Source organism: Amia ocellicauda, chromosome 12, assembly GCF_036373705.1.
Source record: "Amia ocellicauda isolate fAmiCal2 chromosome 12, fAmiCal2.hap1, whole genome shotgun sequence".
Classification (NCBI taxonomy): domain Eukaryota; kingdom Metazoa; phylum Chordata; class Actinopteri; order Amiiformes; family Amiidae; genus Amia; species Amia ocellicauda.
The window spans coordinates 16,173,094-16,185,980 of record NC_089861.1 but is presented as its reverse complement, the minus strand read 5'-3'; the positions used below and the strand labels follow the sequence as shown (position 1 = coordinate 16,185,980).

The 12,887-nt window shown below is 36.1% G+C and overlaps 1 protein-coding gene across 1 annotated transcript in view; it reads left to right on the top strand.

Annotated features, from left to right (window-relative positions):
- Window positions 1-12,887, top strand: part of sh3d19 (SH3 domain containing 19) — a 40,186-nt gene that overhangs the window by 5,420 nt on the left and 21,879 nt on the right. The window contains exon 3 of the mRNA XM_066718461.1: window positions 10,738-10,774. Coding sequence (XP_066574558.1) covers window positions 10,738-10,774 — 37 coding nt within the window. The remainder of the gene's footprint in view (window positions 1-10,737; window positions 10,775-12,887) is intronic.

Below are 12,887 nucleotides of genomic sequence, written 5' to 3'. Positions count from 1 at the left end.
AATAATTGCTTCTACATAGTTCTGCAAAAGAAAAGTCTCAAGTCATGCTCTGTATACACAGGCATCCGAGTTCTCTATCTATGTGTATGACATCAGATCTTTTGCGCAACTGAGGGCCTAGCTCAAGTTGTCACTGTTCGCCACTGGGTTTGGGCTATATAAAAAAAACTTTGACCATCCCCCGGAGCACAGTTAGGTTAGATCCATGATAAAAAAAAAAAAAATTGACAGAATATGGGCAAGGAGGTCGGTGGTCAGAGAAGCCACCAAGAGGCCAATGGAAACTCTGAAGGAGCTACAGAGTTCCACGGCCAGGACGGGAGAAACCGTCAATATGTCAACTATTACACAGGTGCTCTGCAAAGCTGGGCTATATGGAAGAGAGGCATGTAGAAAGTATTTGCTGAAAATCCGTCACATACGTAAAATCGGATCATATCGAACTCGTTCAGTAAGTGTGCAAAGTGAGAATGTGCACACTCATTTTTTTTCTTTTCACACACCTAAAGATCGGATCTATTTCTATTGATTTTATAACTGCCATCTTAAGTTGTTTTAAAGAGCATTGTGCTAGATGAGGAAAAACTCAAAACTTTAGCTTTTTAATAAAACACAATCGACAGATTCATCAATTATTAAAATACTCATTTGTTGCTTCCCTAGAAACAATACCTTAACGATTTGCAGAGCAAAATTGTGCATAATTGCAATAATACAAACTGTAATGTGATTTGCTCAAATAAAAGGGTAATGGCTAGCAATTTTGTCCAAGTCTTGAAATGTAGAAGAAGGTCCAAATTCAATCATTTGTGAGATAATTGGGTACAAGTAATGGACCAATGGAAAAAAAGACATTGATGCATTTACTGCAGTGAAGCAAACAAAACATGAGTTGTTTATAAAGGAGAATGTAGGCTTGCTTTGTAAACAGTTTCCACATTTAGGAGCAAGTCCTGATGGCACTGTGAAGTGCAGATTGTGTCCCAATGCTATACTGAAAACAAACTGTCCTGCCAAGAACTCATAAGTCACTGTGAAATAAGCTCTCTTAATTGAGCACTTCTGCTTGTTTAGTTAGAAATTCCAGATTCAAAGACATCCCTACTATGCACAGATCCAGGGACAAATACCTGTTTGCAAACTAAAATGGACTTTTTTGTTGTTGTATGGATACCTAAAGACTGCCACATACAAAAATACTTTTTTCCAAAGAATTCTGAATACCTACTCAAACTGTATTCTTCCAGAGCTAAGAACAATGAAAATTCAACAGCAAATACTGTCCACTTCAACAACCTATATTTTCAAGGAAGTATGTAGAATATGTGTGACAGAATGCAGTCAATGCTCTGGGAACCAAGAACCAAGAAGCCAATAACTGGGAACTGGTCTTTACTGGTGCTTGTAGCATAATGTGCATCCCATTAATAACTCTGAAGAGTTGAAATTCATCCAGAGAGAGATGCATGGTCAATTGAAAGGAATTTATTATGAGCAGCTGCATGGAAGAGGTGTTTGAGAGGCAATCGTTCTTCTAGGTATCAGGGTTGAACTATAGCACACAGTACCTTAGCACATCTTCCTAATTCAGGACATCTGACTTCGACTACACCTGATAATTGAGTTTTCCATTTTTCAATGCTGGTACAAGTAACCACCCTTTGCCGCAAAATAATTAAAGCCACAATCAGCCAAAACGATCTCCTTCCTCAAGTTATTCAAGTAGCTCTGAATTCTTAGTAATTCATTTGTCACTATCACACCCTTCCCATATTTATTACAAACATGTAACCACTCCAGTTGGACTTGCACCTAAAAGAAGTTTGATGGCAATGTGACATATATCATTTGAATAAAGTGATAGTTTTTCAGTAAATACTTCCCTGTAAACAATAATGCAACTCTATCAAACAGCTTCTCAAATGGGGGAGGAAAATGTCCATTAATTTCCTGTTTAGATGGCCAGTAAATGAGACACAGAAGTTATTTTGACATAACATCCAACCAACTGAAACATGTTGCAAACAGTACAATAGTTTAACTTAAACCTGAATGCCAAATCCTTATGATTAAGTCCCATCATAGTTTCACCAGGACCATCAGAAACTGCTATACTAAAAAGAACAGTGTTGTGATGTTTGGTACCGTGCTGTCAACAAAAACATTATGCAAATCATTCAAGCTACATATTCCTGAATTCAATGTTGGCACCTGTCCTTCTCGTTTAGTTGCAGTGATCTACAATTTTCCCCTGGAAGTATCTTGAGGGAATCTGTAAACCTTCATCATTGATATACAAATAATGGTACTACTAATGTGTAGATACTATGCTGTAATTGAATTGACTAGGCTAGTCTAATCTTGGTAAAGATTTTCTCTTTTGTAAAACATCATAATCCCAAGAGCATGTTGCAAGACAGGGTTGTTTTATCATCACATCTTGGAGACTCCTGGATTTAAACATCTGACCTAATAATGATAATTGAGAAAAGTAATCATTATTTTGTTTCACACTCCTGTACGTTTTGAATCTCCAGAATCTTTCAGAATATGAATGGGCTGAGATGAGATGAGGCCTACAGTGATACTTGGATTGTATTGTGCATATTCAGAGTGGCTGTGTGTATAAGGGTGGAGTTGTGAAATCTGAAGAGATTCCACTAGATCTGGAAGAAAGAAAAACTGGACTGTGTAGAAATAAAATGGAGAGTGCAGTGTAGGGATATAATGGCAGAGAAGTTTCCAAGATCACTGTGACTATATGCAAAAATGTTTTGCATCATCAGTCAATCGAGGTGAAGAACAGGATTTTTTACCACTTGTCAAAAGACTTCTAATTATAGTTATTTATTTATGCAAATTCCAATGGTGCTTGTAATGTATGATAGGGTGTGGTACATACAGCAAGCATTGCATGATTGAAGTTACAATGAAATGACAGTGGACATATTTCACCAGAACATTATTTTACTCTAATGGCAGCACAGAGCTCAGATCATATGCTAATTATCTCATACCTTTTTTTTAATATTATTTGGGGGGAGAGTGCTGTTCCATGTCCTACAGATTTGTTTTATTGAGAGAGAGAAAAACAAAATACGGGAGTGCAGCAGAACTTCCTGAGTTGCAACATTCCAGCTAAGCAGACTGGCCAGTGTAAATTCACCAATCAGAGGGGCCTTCCTCAAAGCTGTTGTCATCTGGAAACGTGTAGTATTGTTTTTCTGTAAATGCTCAAAGACACTATGGAATGCTCTGGAGGGTGTTGAGGACAATGCCACACAAACTGAACTCCAATTAAATAAACTGCAATCGGTAGGGAGTTCTTTATTTCACTTTTCTGCTTCCTTTTCAAAGATAACATTCATAACATTATTCTGAACTTTATGCTTAATTTTTGTTTTCTGTATTTAGGGAGTGGATAAGTAGAAAATGCCAAACTATTGAATTCGAATTGAGGTATTTACAAAGAGCTGTGGCTGCCCACATAAAACAATTGTGAGTGCAGTACTGAAAGCTAACTTTGCATTGTTAAATTGTCTTGGTACCTTCAATTTTCTGAGCAGTTTCTTTCCATATTGAACAAAATGTCTTGATGTACTGGTTTTATTTTACTGTAAATTATTTTTATATCACATGGTAATCATCTGGGAGCTTGAAATGTCCTTGGAAAAGAATCTTTGAATCATCTGAAACAGGATACCCAGGGTCAGACATTTTACATGAATGAATGTTTGTGTTTTTATTTTTAGCTTTCTCCCATATTATGAAAAGGGTATAATAGATGCAGGAATAAGTACAATAAACAGAAGGTGTGGCTTGCTACCTTTCAAAGTTGTATTATAGGTGCTGGAAAAGGATGTCAGTTCTTTTTAGGAAATTTAACTAAAGGAGAAGAAACATTTGTCCATCCTCTGACTATTCATGACAATCAGTCATTATGGTTAAAAATTACAAATGTTTTGCCATGTTAGAAGAGATTTTTTTTGGCTTTCATGTGTGGTGAGGAGTGTGTGAAAATTGAGTAGGTTCAGAATGGAATCCATTACCTTGGGTTTGCTGCCACAAGAAGCTCAGGATTACAGCAGAAGTATACAGCTTGTTTTATACTGTTTTTTTTCCCCTTTTCAAAACATTACTTTTTTGCATACTTTTATCTTCAATATCAAGATTCTCTAATTGTATAACTTTTTCAGACCCAAAAAACATTTAATTTCACATCTCTTTGTTCAGTATAATCTTCATAATGTATAATGATAGCAAGATTGTATATAGCTTGGTTTCTGAGGTAGGCCTAATCCCCTTTTTATATGTAAAACTAGAACAGACTTTAATATTACAAGAGGCTGCCTGTTTGCCACAAATTCAGCACCAAAGCAGTGTAATAATATTTATTATTTATATTGTTACATGAACGCTTCAGGCTTGATTGCTAAATGAGAGAGACAGGTGAAATAAGCAGAGTATACTCTGCCCTTGGTAACCCAAAAGAAAAATAACTTTGTCTAACAATATTATCCAGCAGCCCAGGTATTAAGTGTAAAATCTATACTGTAGAGCAATTTACCAGGCTAGTCTAATCTTAGTAAAGAATTTCCCTTACGCAAAAAAATAATAATCGCAAAAGCATGTTGCATGACAGGCTTGTTTTATCACTTCTTAGACACCTCTGCTTTTGTTTGTTTTAAACTTTTTTTTTTTTTTTTTGTCAATGTCAACAGAAGATAAAAAATGTAATGCTAAACATTTCACCATGCTGTAGCCTTATTAAATGTGTATTACCCCTTACCACACTTTGTAGGACTGCTGATTTTCTGTTTTGAGAAATTGCAAATTCCACTTTTGAAAAATGCCCAATTTATGTTTAGTTTTATTAGAAAGCACTTATTATCAATAATAAGTTTCATTAATAAATAATGGTATCATAATTGAAAATGTCAATGCAAAATTAGAAATATCTATTTTATTGTTTTGTTTTTTCCAAAGGCAGATGGCTAAATACATTTTATCATAGGGAATCTAATTACATATTTTCAACAGTAAGCCTGAAGATGGGCTGCTCCAAAGGCTGCTCCAAACTAGGGAGACATCTACAGAGATGATTCATATTCTTTCAGAACATTAATGGGCTGATATTAGATATTTCAGTTGATCATCTTTATGTCTGAGGAAAACTGTATCATACTCCGTATTTGAGGATCATGGCACCAAAGTCAGTTTGTGAATGGAAACCCCACAGTGATACTGGGATTGTGTTTGTTATTCTGCAGAATAGAACTGATTAGCTCCCGATTTGCCTGTGCAAATTGAGGTGAAGTGGCTGTGTGTATTAGTGTGGAGATGTGAAATCTGGAGAGCTTCCACCAAATCTGGAAGAAAAAATATAAATCTGATTATGCAGAAATAAAACAGATTTAGTGCAGTGTGGGAATATAATGGCAGATAAGTTTCCAATATCACTCTGACCAAAGCAGCAGATGTTTTGCATCGTCAGTCAACCAATGTGAAAAGTCAAAAGACTTCTAATTATTGTTAGCTAGTTATGCCAAATTCCAATGATGATATGGTGCTTGAAATGTATGATAGGGTGTGGTTCATTCAACAAGCTTTGAATGCTTAAAGTTACAACTAAATTACAGTTGACATACATACTCAAATACAACTGATATATTTCACTTGGAAAATATTTTCCTCTAAAGGCAGTCCAGAGGTTAAATCATAGCCTAATGATCTTATTAATTGTTTTCTTTGGAGTGCTGTCCCATGTCTTTAGATCTGTGTGTGTGTGTGTGCGTGTGTGTGTATCATACAGAATTATTATTTTTTCTGAAGAAAACAAGAGTGTAGCAGAACTTCCCGAATGGCAACATTCAAGCTAGCAGATTGGCCAGTGTCAATTCACCAATCATGGGGCCTTCCTAAAATATGTTGTCGCCTGGAAACATGTAGTATTATTTTTCTCTGAATGCTCAAATATACTATTGAAAGCTCTGGAAGGATTTGAGGACAATGCCACACAAACAATTAAACTGCCATAGGTAGGAAGTTATTTATGTCAGTATTTAGGGAGTAGATGAGACTAAAATGTATAACTTTGTATTGCGCTTATATTTTGTTAGTTGCCCTGGATAAGGGCTTCTGCCAAGAAATAAATAATAATAATAACTAATGAATTGGAATGTAGGTATTTACATAGAGCTGTGGCTGCCCACATAAAACAATTGTGAGTGCATTACTGAAAGTTAACTGTTCTGTTAAATTGTCTTGGTTACTTCCATTTTCTAAGCAGTTTTATTTTATTTAATAAAATTTTAAATCGCATGGTTATTATCTGGGAGCTTGAAATACCTTTGGAAAATAATATTTTAATAATCTGATACAGGATCCCCAGAGATCAGACGTTTTACTTGAAGTGAATATTTGCATTGTTTTTATTTTCCCATATCACAAAAAGGGTTGTATAACAGATGAAGGCAGAAGTAAAAGTGTGGCAGAAGTGTGGCTTGCTACCTGACAAAGTTGTATTATAGATGCTGTGAAAATATGCTTTTTAGCAAATATGACTGAAGGCTATGAAACATTTGAGAACAATGTCCATAATGTCTGTGACTATTCATGACAATTGCCCATTATGAATAAAGTTCACAAATGTTTTACAACATTAGAAGAGACTGTGGCTTACTTGTGTAGTCAGGTTAGTGTGGAGATTAAATATGATCAGAACTATTGCCTTGGGCTTTACTGCCGGAAGAAGCACAGGATTACAGCAGAAGTAATGTCTTCATAGGAGCAAAGAAATATTCACCTTTTTGTACTATCTTGATGTGATTTTCCCCATTTTACCAGATCACCCTTTTGCATAGTTTTATCTTCAGTATTAAGATTCTCTAATTGCATTACTTTTGCAGACATCAAAAGCATGTTATTTAGCTTTCCGAGATATAACCTTTAAATGCTAAAGTACTCAAAATTACATTTTCCTTTATGAAAAGGAACACAAAGCTTATTTACTTATATATAGCTCTGGAAAAAATTAAGAGACCACAAGTTCAGAAATAAATGTTAAGTGGTCTCTTAATTTTTTCTAGAGGTGTGTGTGTGTGTGTGTGTGTATATATATATATATATATATATATACACACTCACCTAAAGGATTATTAGGAACACCATACTAATACTGTGTTTGACCCCCTTTCGCCTTCAGAACTGCCTTAATTCTACGTGGCATTGATTCAACAAGGTGCTGAAAGCATTCTTTAGAAATGTTGGCCCATATTGATAGGATAGCATCTTGCAGTTGATGGAGATTTGTGGGATGCACATCCAGGGCACGAAGCTCCCGTTCCACCACATCCCAAAGATGCTCTATTGGGTTGAGATCTGGTGACTGTGGGGGCCAGTTTAGTACAGTGAACTCATTGTCATGTTCAAGAAACCAATTTGAAATGATTCGACCTTTGTGACATGGTGCATTATCCTGCTGGAAGTAGCCATCAGAGGATGGGTACATGGTGGTCATAAAGGGATGGACATGGTCAGAAACAATGCTCAGGTAGGCCGTGGCATTTAAACGATGCCCAATTGGCACTAAGGGGCCTAAAGTGTGCCAAGAAAACATCCCCCACACCATTACACCACCACCACCAGCCTGCACAGTGGTAACAAGGCATGATGGATCCATGTTCTCATTCCGTTTACGCCAAATTCTGACTCTACCATCTGAATGTCTCAACAGAAATCGAGACTCATCAGACCAGGCAACATTTTTCCAGTCTTCAACTGTCCAATTTTGGTGAGCTTGTGCAAATTGTAGCCTCTTTTTCCTATTTGTAGTGGAGATGAGTGGTACCCGGTGGGGTCTTCTGCTGTTGTAGCCCATCCGCCTCAAGGTTGTACGTGTTGTGGCTTCACGAATGCTTTGCTGCATACCTTGGTTGTAACGAGTGGTTATTTCAGTCAAAGTTGCTCTTCTATCAGCTTGAATCAGTCGGCCCATTCTCCTCTGACCTCTAGCATCAACAAGGCATTTTCGCCCACAGGACTGCCGCATACTGGATGTTTTTCCCTTTTCACACCATTCTTTGTAAACCCTAGAAATGGTTGTGCGTGAAAATCCCAGTAACTGAGCAGATTGTGAAATACTCAGACCGGCCCGTCTGGCACCAACAACCATGCCACGCTCAAAATTGCTTAAATCACCTTTCTTTCCCATTCAGACATTCAGTTTGGAGTTCAGGAGATTGTCTTGACCAGGACCACACCCCTAAATGCATTGAAGCAACTGCCATGTGATTGGTTGGTTAGATAATTGCATTAATGAGAAATTGAACAGGTGTTCCTAATAATCCTTTAGGTGAGTGTATATATACAGTGAGCGAAAAAAGTATTTGATCCCCTGCAGATTGTGAACGTTTGCCCACTGACAAAGAAATGATCAGTCTATAATTTTAATGGTAGGTGTATTTTAACGGTGAGAGACAGAAAAAAAAAAAAAAAATCCAGAAAAACGCATTTCAAAAAAGTTATAATTTGATTTGCATGTTAATGAGGGAAATAAGTATTTGATCCCTTCGACTTAGTACTTGGTGGCAAAACCCTTGTTGGCAATCACAGAGGTCAGACGTTTCTTGTAGTTGGCCACCAGGTTTGCACACATCTCAGGAGGGATTTTGTCCCACTCCTCTTTGCAGATCCTCTCCAAGTCATTAAGGTTGCGAGGCTGACGTTTGGCAACTCGAACCTTCAGATCCATCCACAGATTTTCTATGGGATTAAGGTCTGGAGACTGGCTAGGCCACTCCAGGACCTTAATGTGCTTCTTCTTGAGCCACTCCTTTGTTGCCTTGGCTGTGTGTTTTGGGTCATTGTCATGCTGGAATACCCATCCACGACCCATTTTCAATGCCCTGGCTGAGGGAAGGAGGTTCTCGCCCAAGATTTGACGGTAAAAAAGTTGATACCAAATAGCTCGATTTTGGTCTCATCTGACCGCAACACATGGTCTTGTAGCCCATTCCAGCCTTGTGTAGGTCTACAATCTTGTCCCTGACATCCTTGGACAGCTCTTTGGTCTTGGCCATGGTGGAGAGTTTGGAATCTGATTGATTGATGGCTTCTGTGGACAGGTGGACAGCCAGAAATCTTGCTGATTGATAGGGGATCAAATATTTATTTCCCTCATTAACATGCAAATCAATTTATAACTTTTTTGAAATGCGTTTTTCTGGATTTTTTTGTTATTCTGTCTCTTACCGTTAAAATACACCTACCATTAAAATTATAGACTGATCATTTCTTTGTCAGTGGGCAAACGTACAAAATCAGCAGGGGATCAAATACTGTTTTCCCTCACTGTACTTAATAAAGTAATAAAGGTGTAGCTAACACTGTAATGTGTTAAAAGTACAAGTTATAAGATAAACACACAAGCAGAGCAGACACAGAATCAATGCATTTTTTGGAATCCAATTTATTTAATTTCAGGGACATATTAGCAAAGAAAATACTTCTGTAAACAAGTATTTTAGACTTTTTTTTGTTTATCCTCAGTATATTTAAAGCTATTGATTTATTTTAATCTATAACACTACTGTTTAGGGTTCTTGCCAAATGAAGTATGGGGGTTGTAAATCTTTATCTTAACAAGCCACTTATATAAATATTGAGCTCTCTACTAAACAACGTTTTCTATAACTGCAGTGTTAGAATTTTTGTTTTCTGAAGGATGTAAACATCCACAAAAAACATAAAATCAGTGAACAATTACTTTATCATACACAGTATACAATACAATGTAGACCACACATTGTGATTTTCTTTTGTATTATATTAGTTTTAGATTTGATTGTAATGCTCACATTTGTTTTAAAAACTTTAAATTTACAGCCCTATAAAATTAACTTGCTTATTACCTTGTGGTTTCTGATTGAAAACCATGCAAGTTTGTTGCTCTATTTCCCACATTAATTTAGCAGATATTTTGTTTATTGTTTTATATTGCAAAAGATAAATGGCAGGTTGTACAAAGTAGTCAGAGAAATGATTTTTTTTAAACACTTTGAGTTATAAAAAAATTGCCATAACTGTTACTTATCCACCATTATATCCAACAATATTAGCAAATCCACCCCATGTAAAAAGAAACTGAATGAAAAATATATATTTCCCAATATTTACATTGCCTCTACCAAACCAAATGTGAGATGAATTATTTGATAATTAGTTTTTCTTCCCTTATCCTTTGTATAGAGACTGCTTACAATTTCCTGTTGCATGCCTGTGGTAGTAATTCAGTGCCAATCAGGTATTCTACCTTGGATACAGATTAAAGGAAATTTACATTTTCTTGTATAAAAGTTAGTTTATGGAATAGCTTAAATGTATTGCATTTATCATAATTGATGCAATTAATCAGTTCCCTTCTAAACAATTGCATGTTAACTGGATGTGCTTTAATACTGCTGTGATGTTTTAATTTTCTGATAATCAAGTATTAACATACTATTATTCTGTTTTGTTACTATTGCAAAAGCATGAATAGCATATTTGCTTTAAAAGACAATTATTCTAGGAATTTTAAAATCTGTCAATTCAGATTTTAGAATTAAGTTGCTGTGTAATGCAGCAGACCCTCTATTCTTATTATGGTTGTTATTACTTTTAAATACTCTAGATTTGTAATAAACATTTTTTTATGGTTGCCTTGAAACCGCTAATGTGCATTCCCTCTCCTTACAGATCGCTCAGATCGGAATAAACCAGAACGACAATCAAGGTAAGATGTTTAAGAAGGAAAACCAAGTCCAATCAGTGCTTTTTCACAAAGTTTATTAGTTAAACTCATGCTAAGTATTTTTACACACATATCATTTAACTTTGATATTATTTGTATACTAGTATACAACAGGGAATCAGAAGGCCAGTCAAGGCTTTTGTGATGGATTACACAGCAGGGGAATGCATTTTCTGTACAGAACTACACTACAAAACTAACACCTAGCCCGTGTTAGTTGCTAGCGTAAACTTAACTAAACTTGAGCACGGGTCCTCTCTCTACACATACTGGGATTCGTGGTGGGCGGTGTCTTCCGGGCTGTCCCATTTCACAACCAGCATGGCATTACAGAAAGTGGAAGTATGTGGCAGTTAAATTAAAAATATGGACAGAAAATCCACCAAAAAGGTCACCTTCATACATTATAATTGTCCAATCGCAAGGTATAAATTTAAAGCAGAGATTCAGCTTTATAAAATTAATTATGAAACTGCCTAAATATTTTTTTTTCTGCCACTTCTTTTGGTTGCTCATCTGTGATGCTGCACTCTGGTCTCCTTGCCAGCTACCTGTGGCACCACTGTTCTTTCTCTTTACTGGTATTCATGTTTACTGAGAGCTGGTGTCAATTACTGAAGTGTACTTTCAAAGCATGAAGCCGCCTAAGATACCTACATATATGTGGGTTTAGCTTAGGAACTGAGGATTGTTATAGTTTATTTGTGTGACTACAAGAAACAAACGGAAACTAGACTACGGTCTAGGGTTTTATAGCAGACTAAGGTCTGATGTGTACTTCACTTATTCAGTTTATTGTGAAGCTGAAAAAATGTGCCAGGATAGCAGAACCTTGGTAAAGTATCTATAAATATGATTTATTTTTTTGGTTTCAGATCTTTATGGAATAACATTGTATAAAAATATTAAAACAGGTTCATGATCATGCTGCTTCTATTAAATGGAAAATAAATAATTTACGTTTTGAGTTCCCTATTAGGTAATTGTGTGTCAAATTTAAACAAAATCAAACAATTCCACCCACCTCAAAATGTTAGTTTGCTTATTTTTACAGTTCCAGTGCTGTATATAGATATCTAAATGTTGCCTGCTTTCTGTTTTGCTTCCTTATTGTTACATCTGGAGTTCTGACAGATTTTCTGTTTTGTTGTTAATAGTTAGATTTATTTATTTTCCATAACATATTATCCTAATAATCGCTTTAGAAAAACAAAGTGGTTTCCTGGGAACACTGCATGTGAAGCCAGGTGGTACAGATATGAGTAGAGGCAATAATGTCTTAAAACGATGATAATAGGAGAGAAATATTAGTATCCTAGATCTTGATTACTTTTTAACAAATCTAATAGGCCCTACTCCTGCCTCCACATCCTTTGCACTTATATGTACAAAGCAGAGAAGATTAGGAATAGATTCTTCGGGGTGGCAATGAAGTTATTACAGATAATGCTCCAGCAACCCAGGTTTTCATTTTTGTATTGTTTCATAATATTCTGTGTGGTCTCATCTTAAGAAGGTTTTGCAGATGAATAGGGTGAGCTGTGGTCACCTAGAAAGTTACTTCTTCCCATATTGTCCACATCCATTGCACTAATGACTGGTATTGCATGATGCTTTGACTGTTTTCTTCCATTAGCATGCAGATGAAATATTTGGCTACACTGCATCTTGGCATAGTCAGTGAGGGGGATGTCAGCTATATAAAAGGAGAGGAAATTAAGATTGCCAGATGTGTTGGCATGTTAAATCTAGTTTGTTTGTTTGTTCTGTTTTTTGTTTGAATGTGATTGCATTCGTAATGTGATTAGATGAGAAGACCTTTATGGTGTGAGTTGACTGCTATCCTGCAGAGGACTCCCCTAGGTAATGACTAACTTTTCTGAACTCTGATCTGGGTGGGATAAGGGCATGCTTCCAAGATTCAGCTAATTGTTTCTTGCTTTCCATTTCAGAAGAATGTTTAGTTAATAATATAGAGTACTTATTAGAAATATGCAATAATATATAGATTTAGGTATTGGACAGGTATTGGACAAGGGTTGAGTTTTTGTTTTTAATGTTGCTGACACATCTGCTGTTTTCTAGGCACTATAAT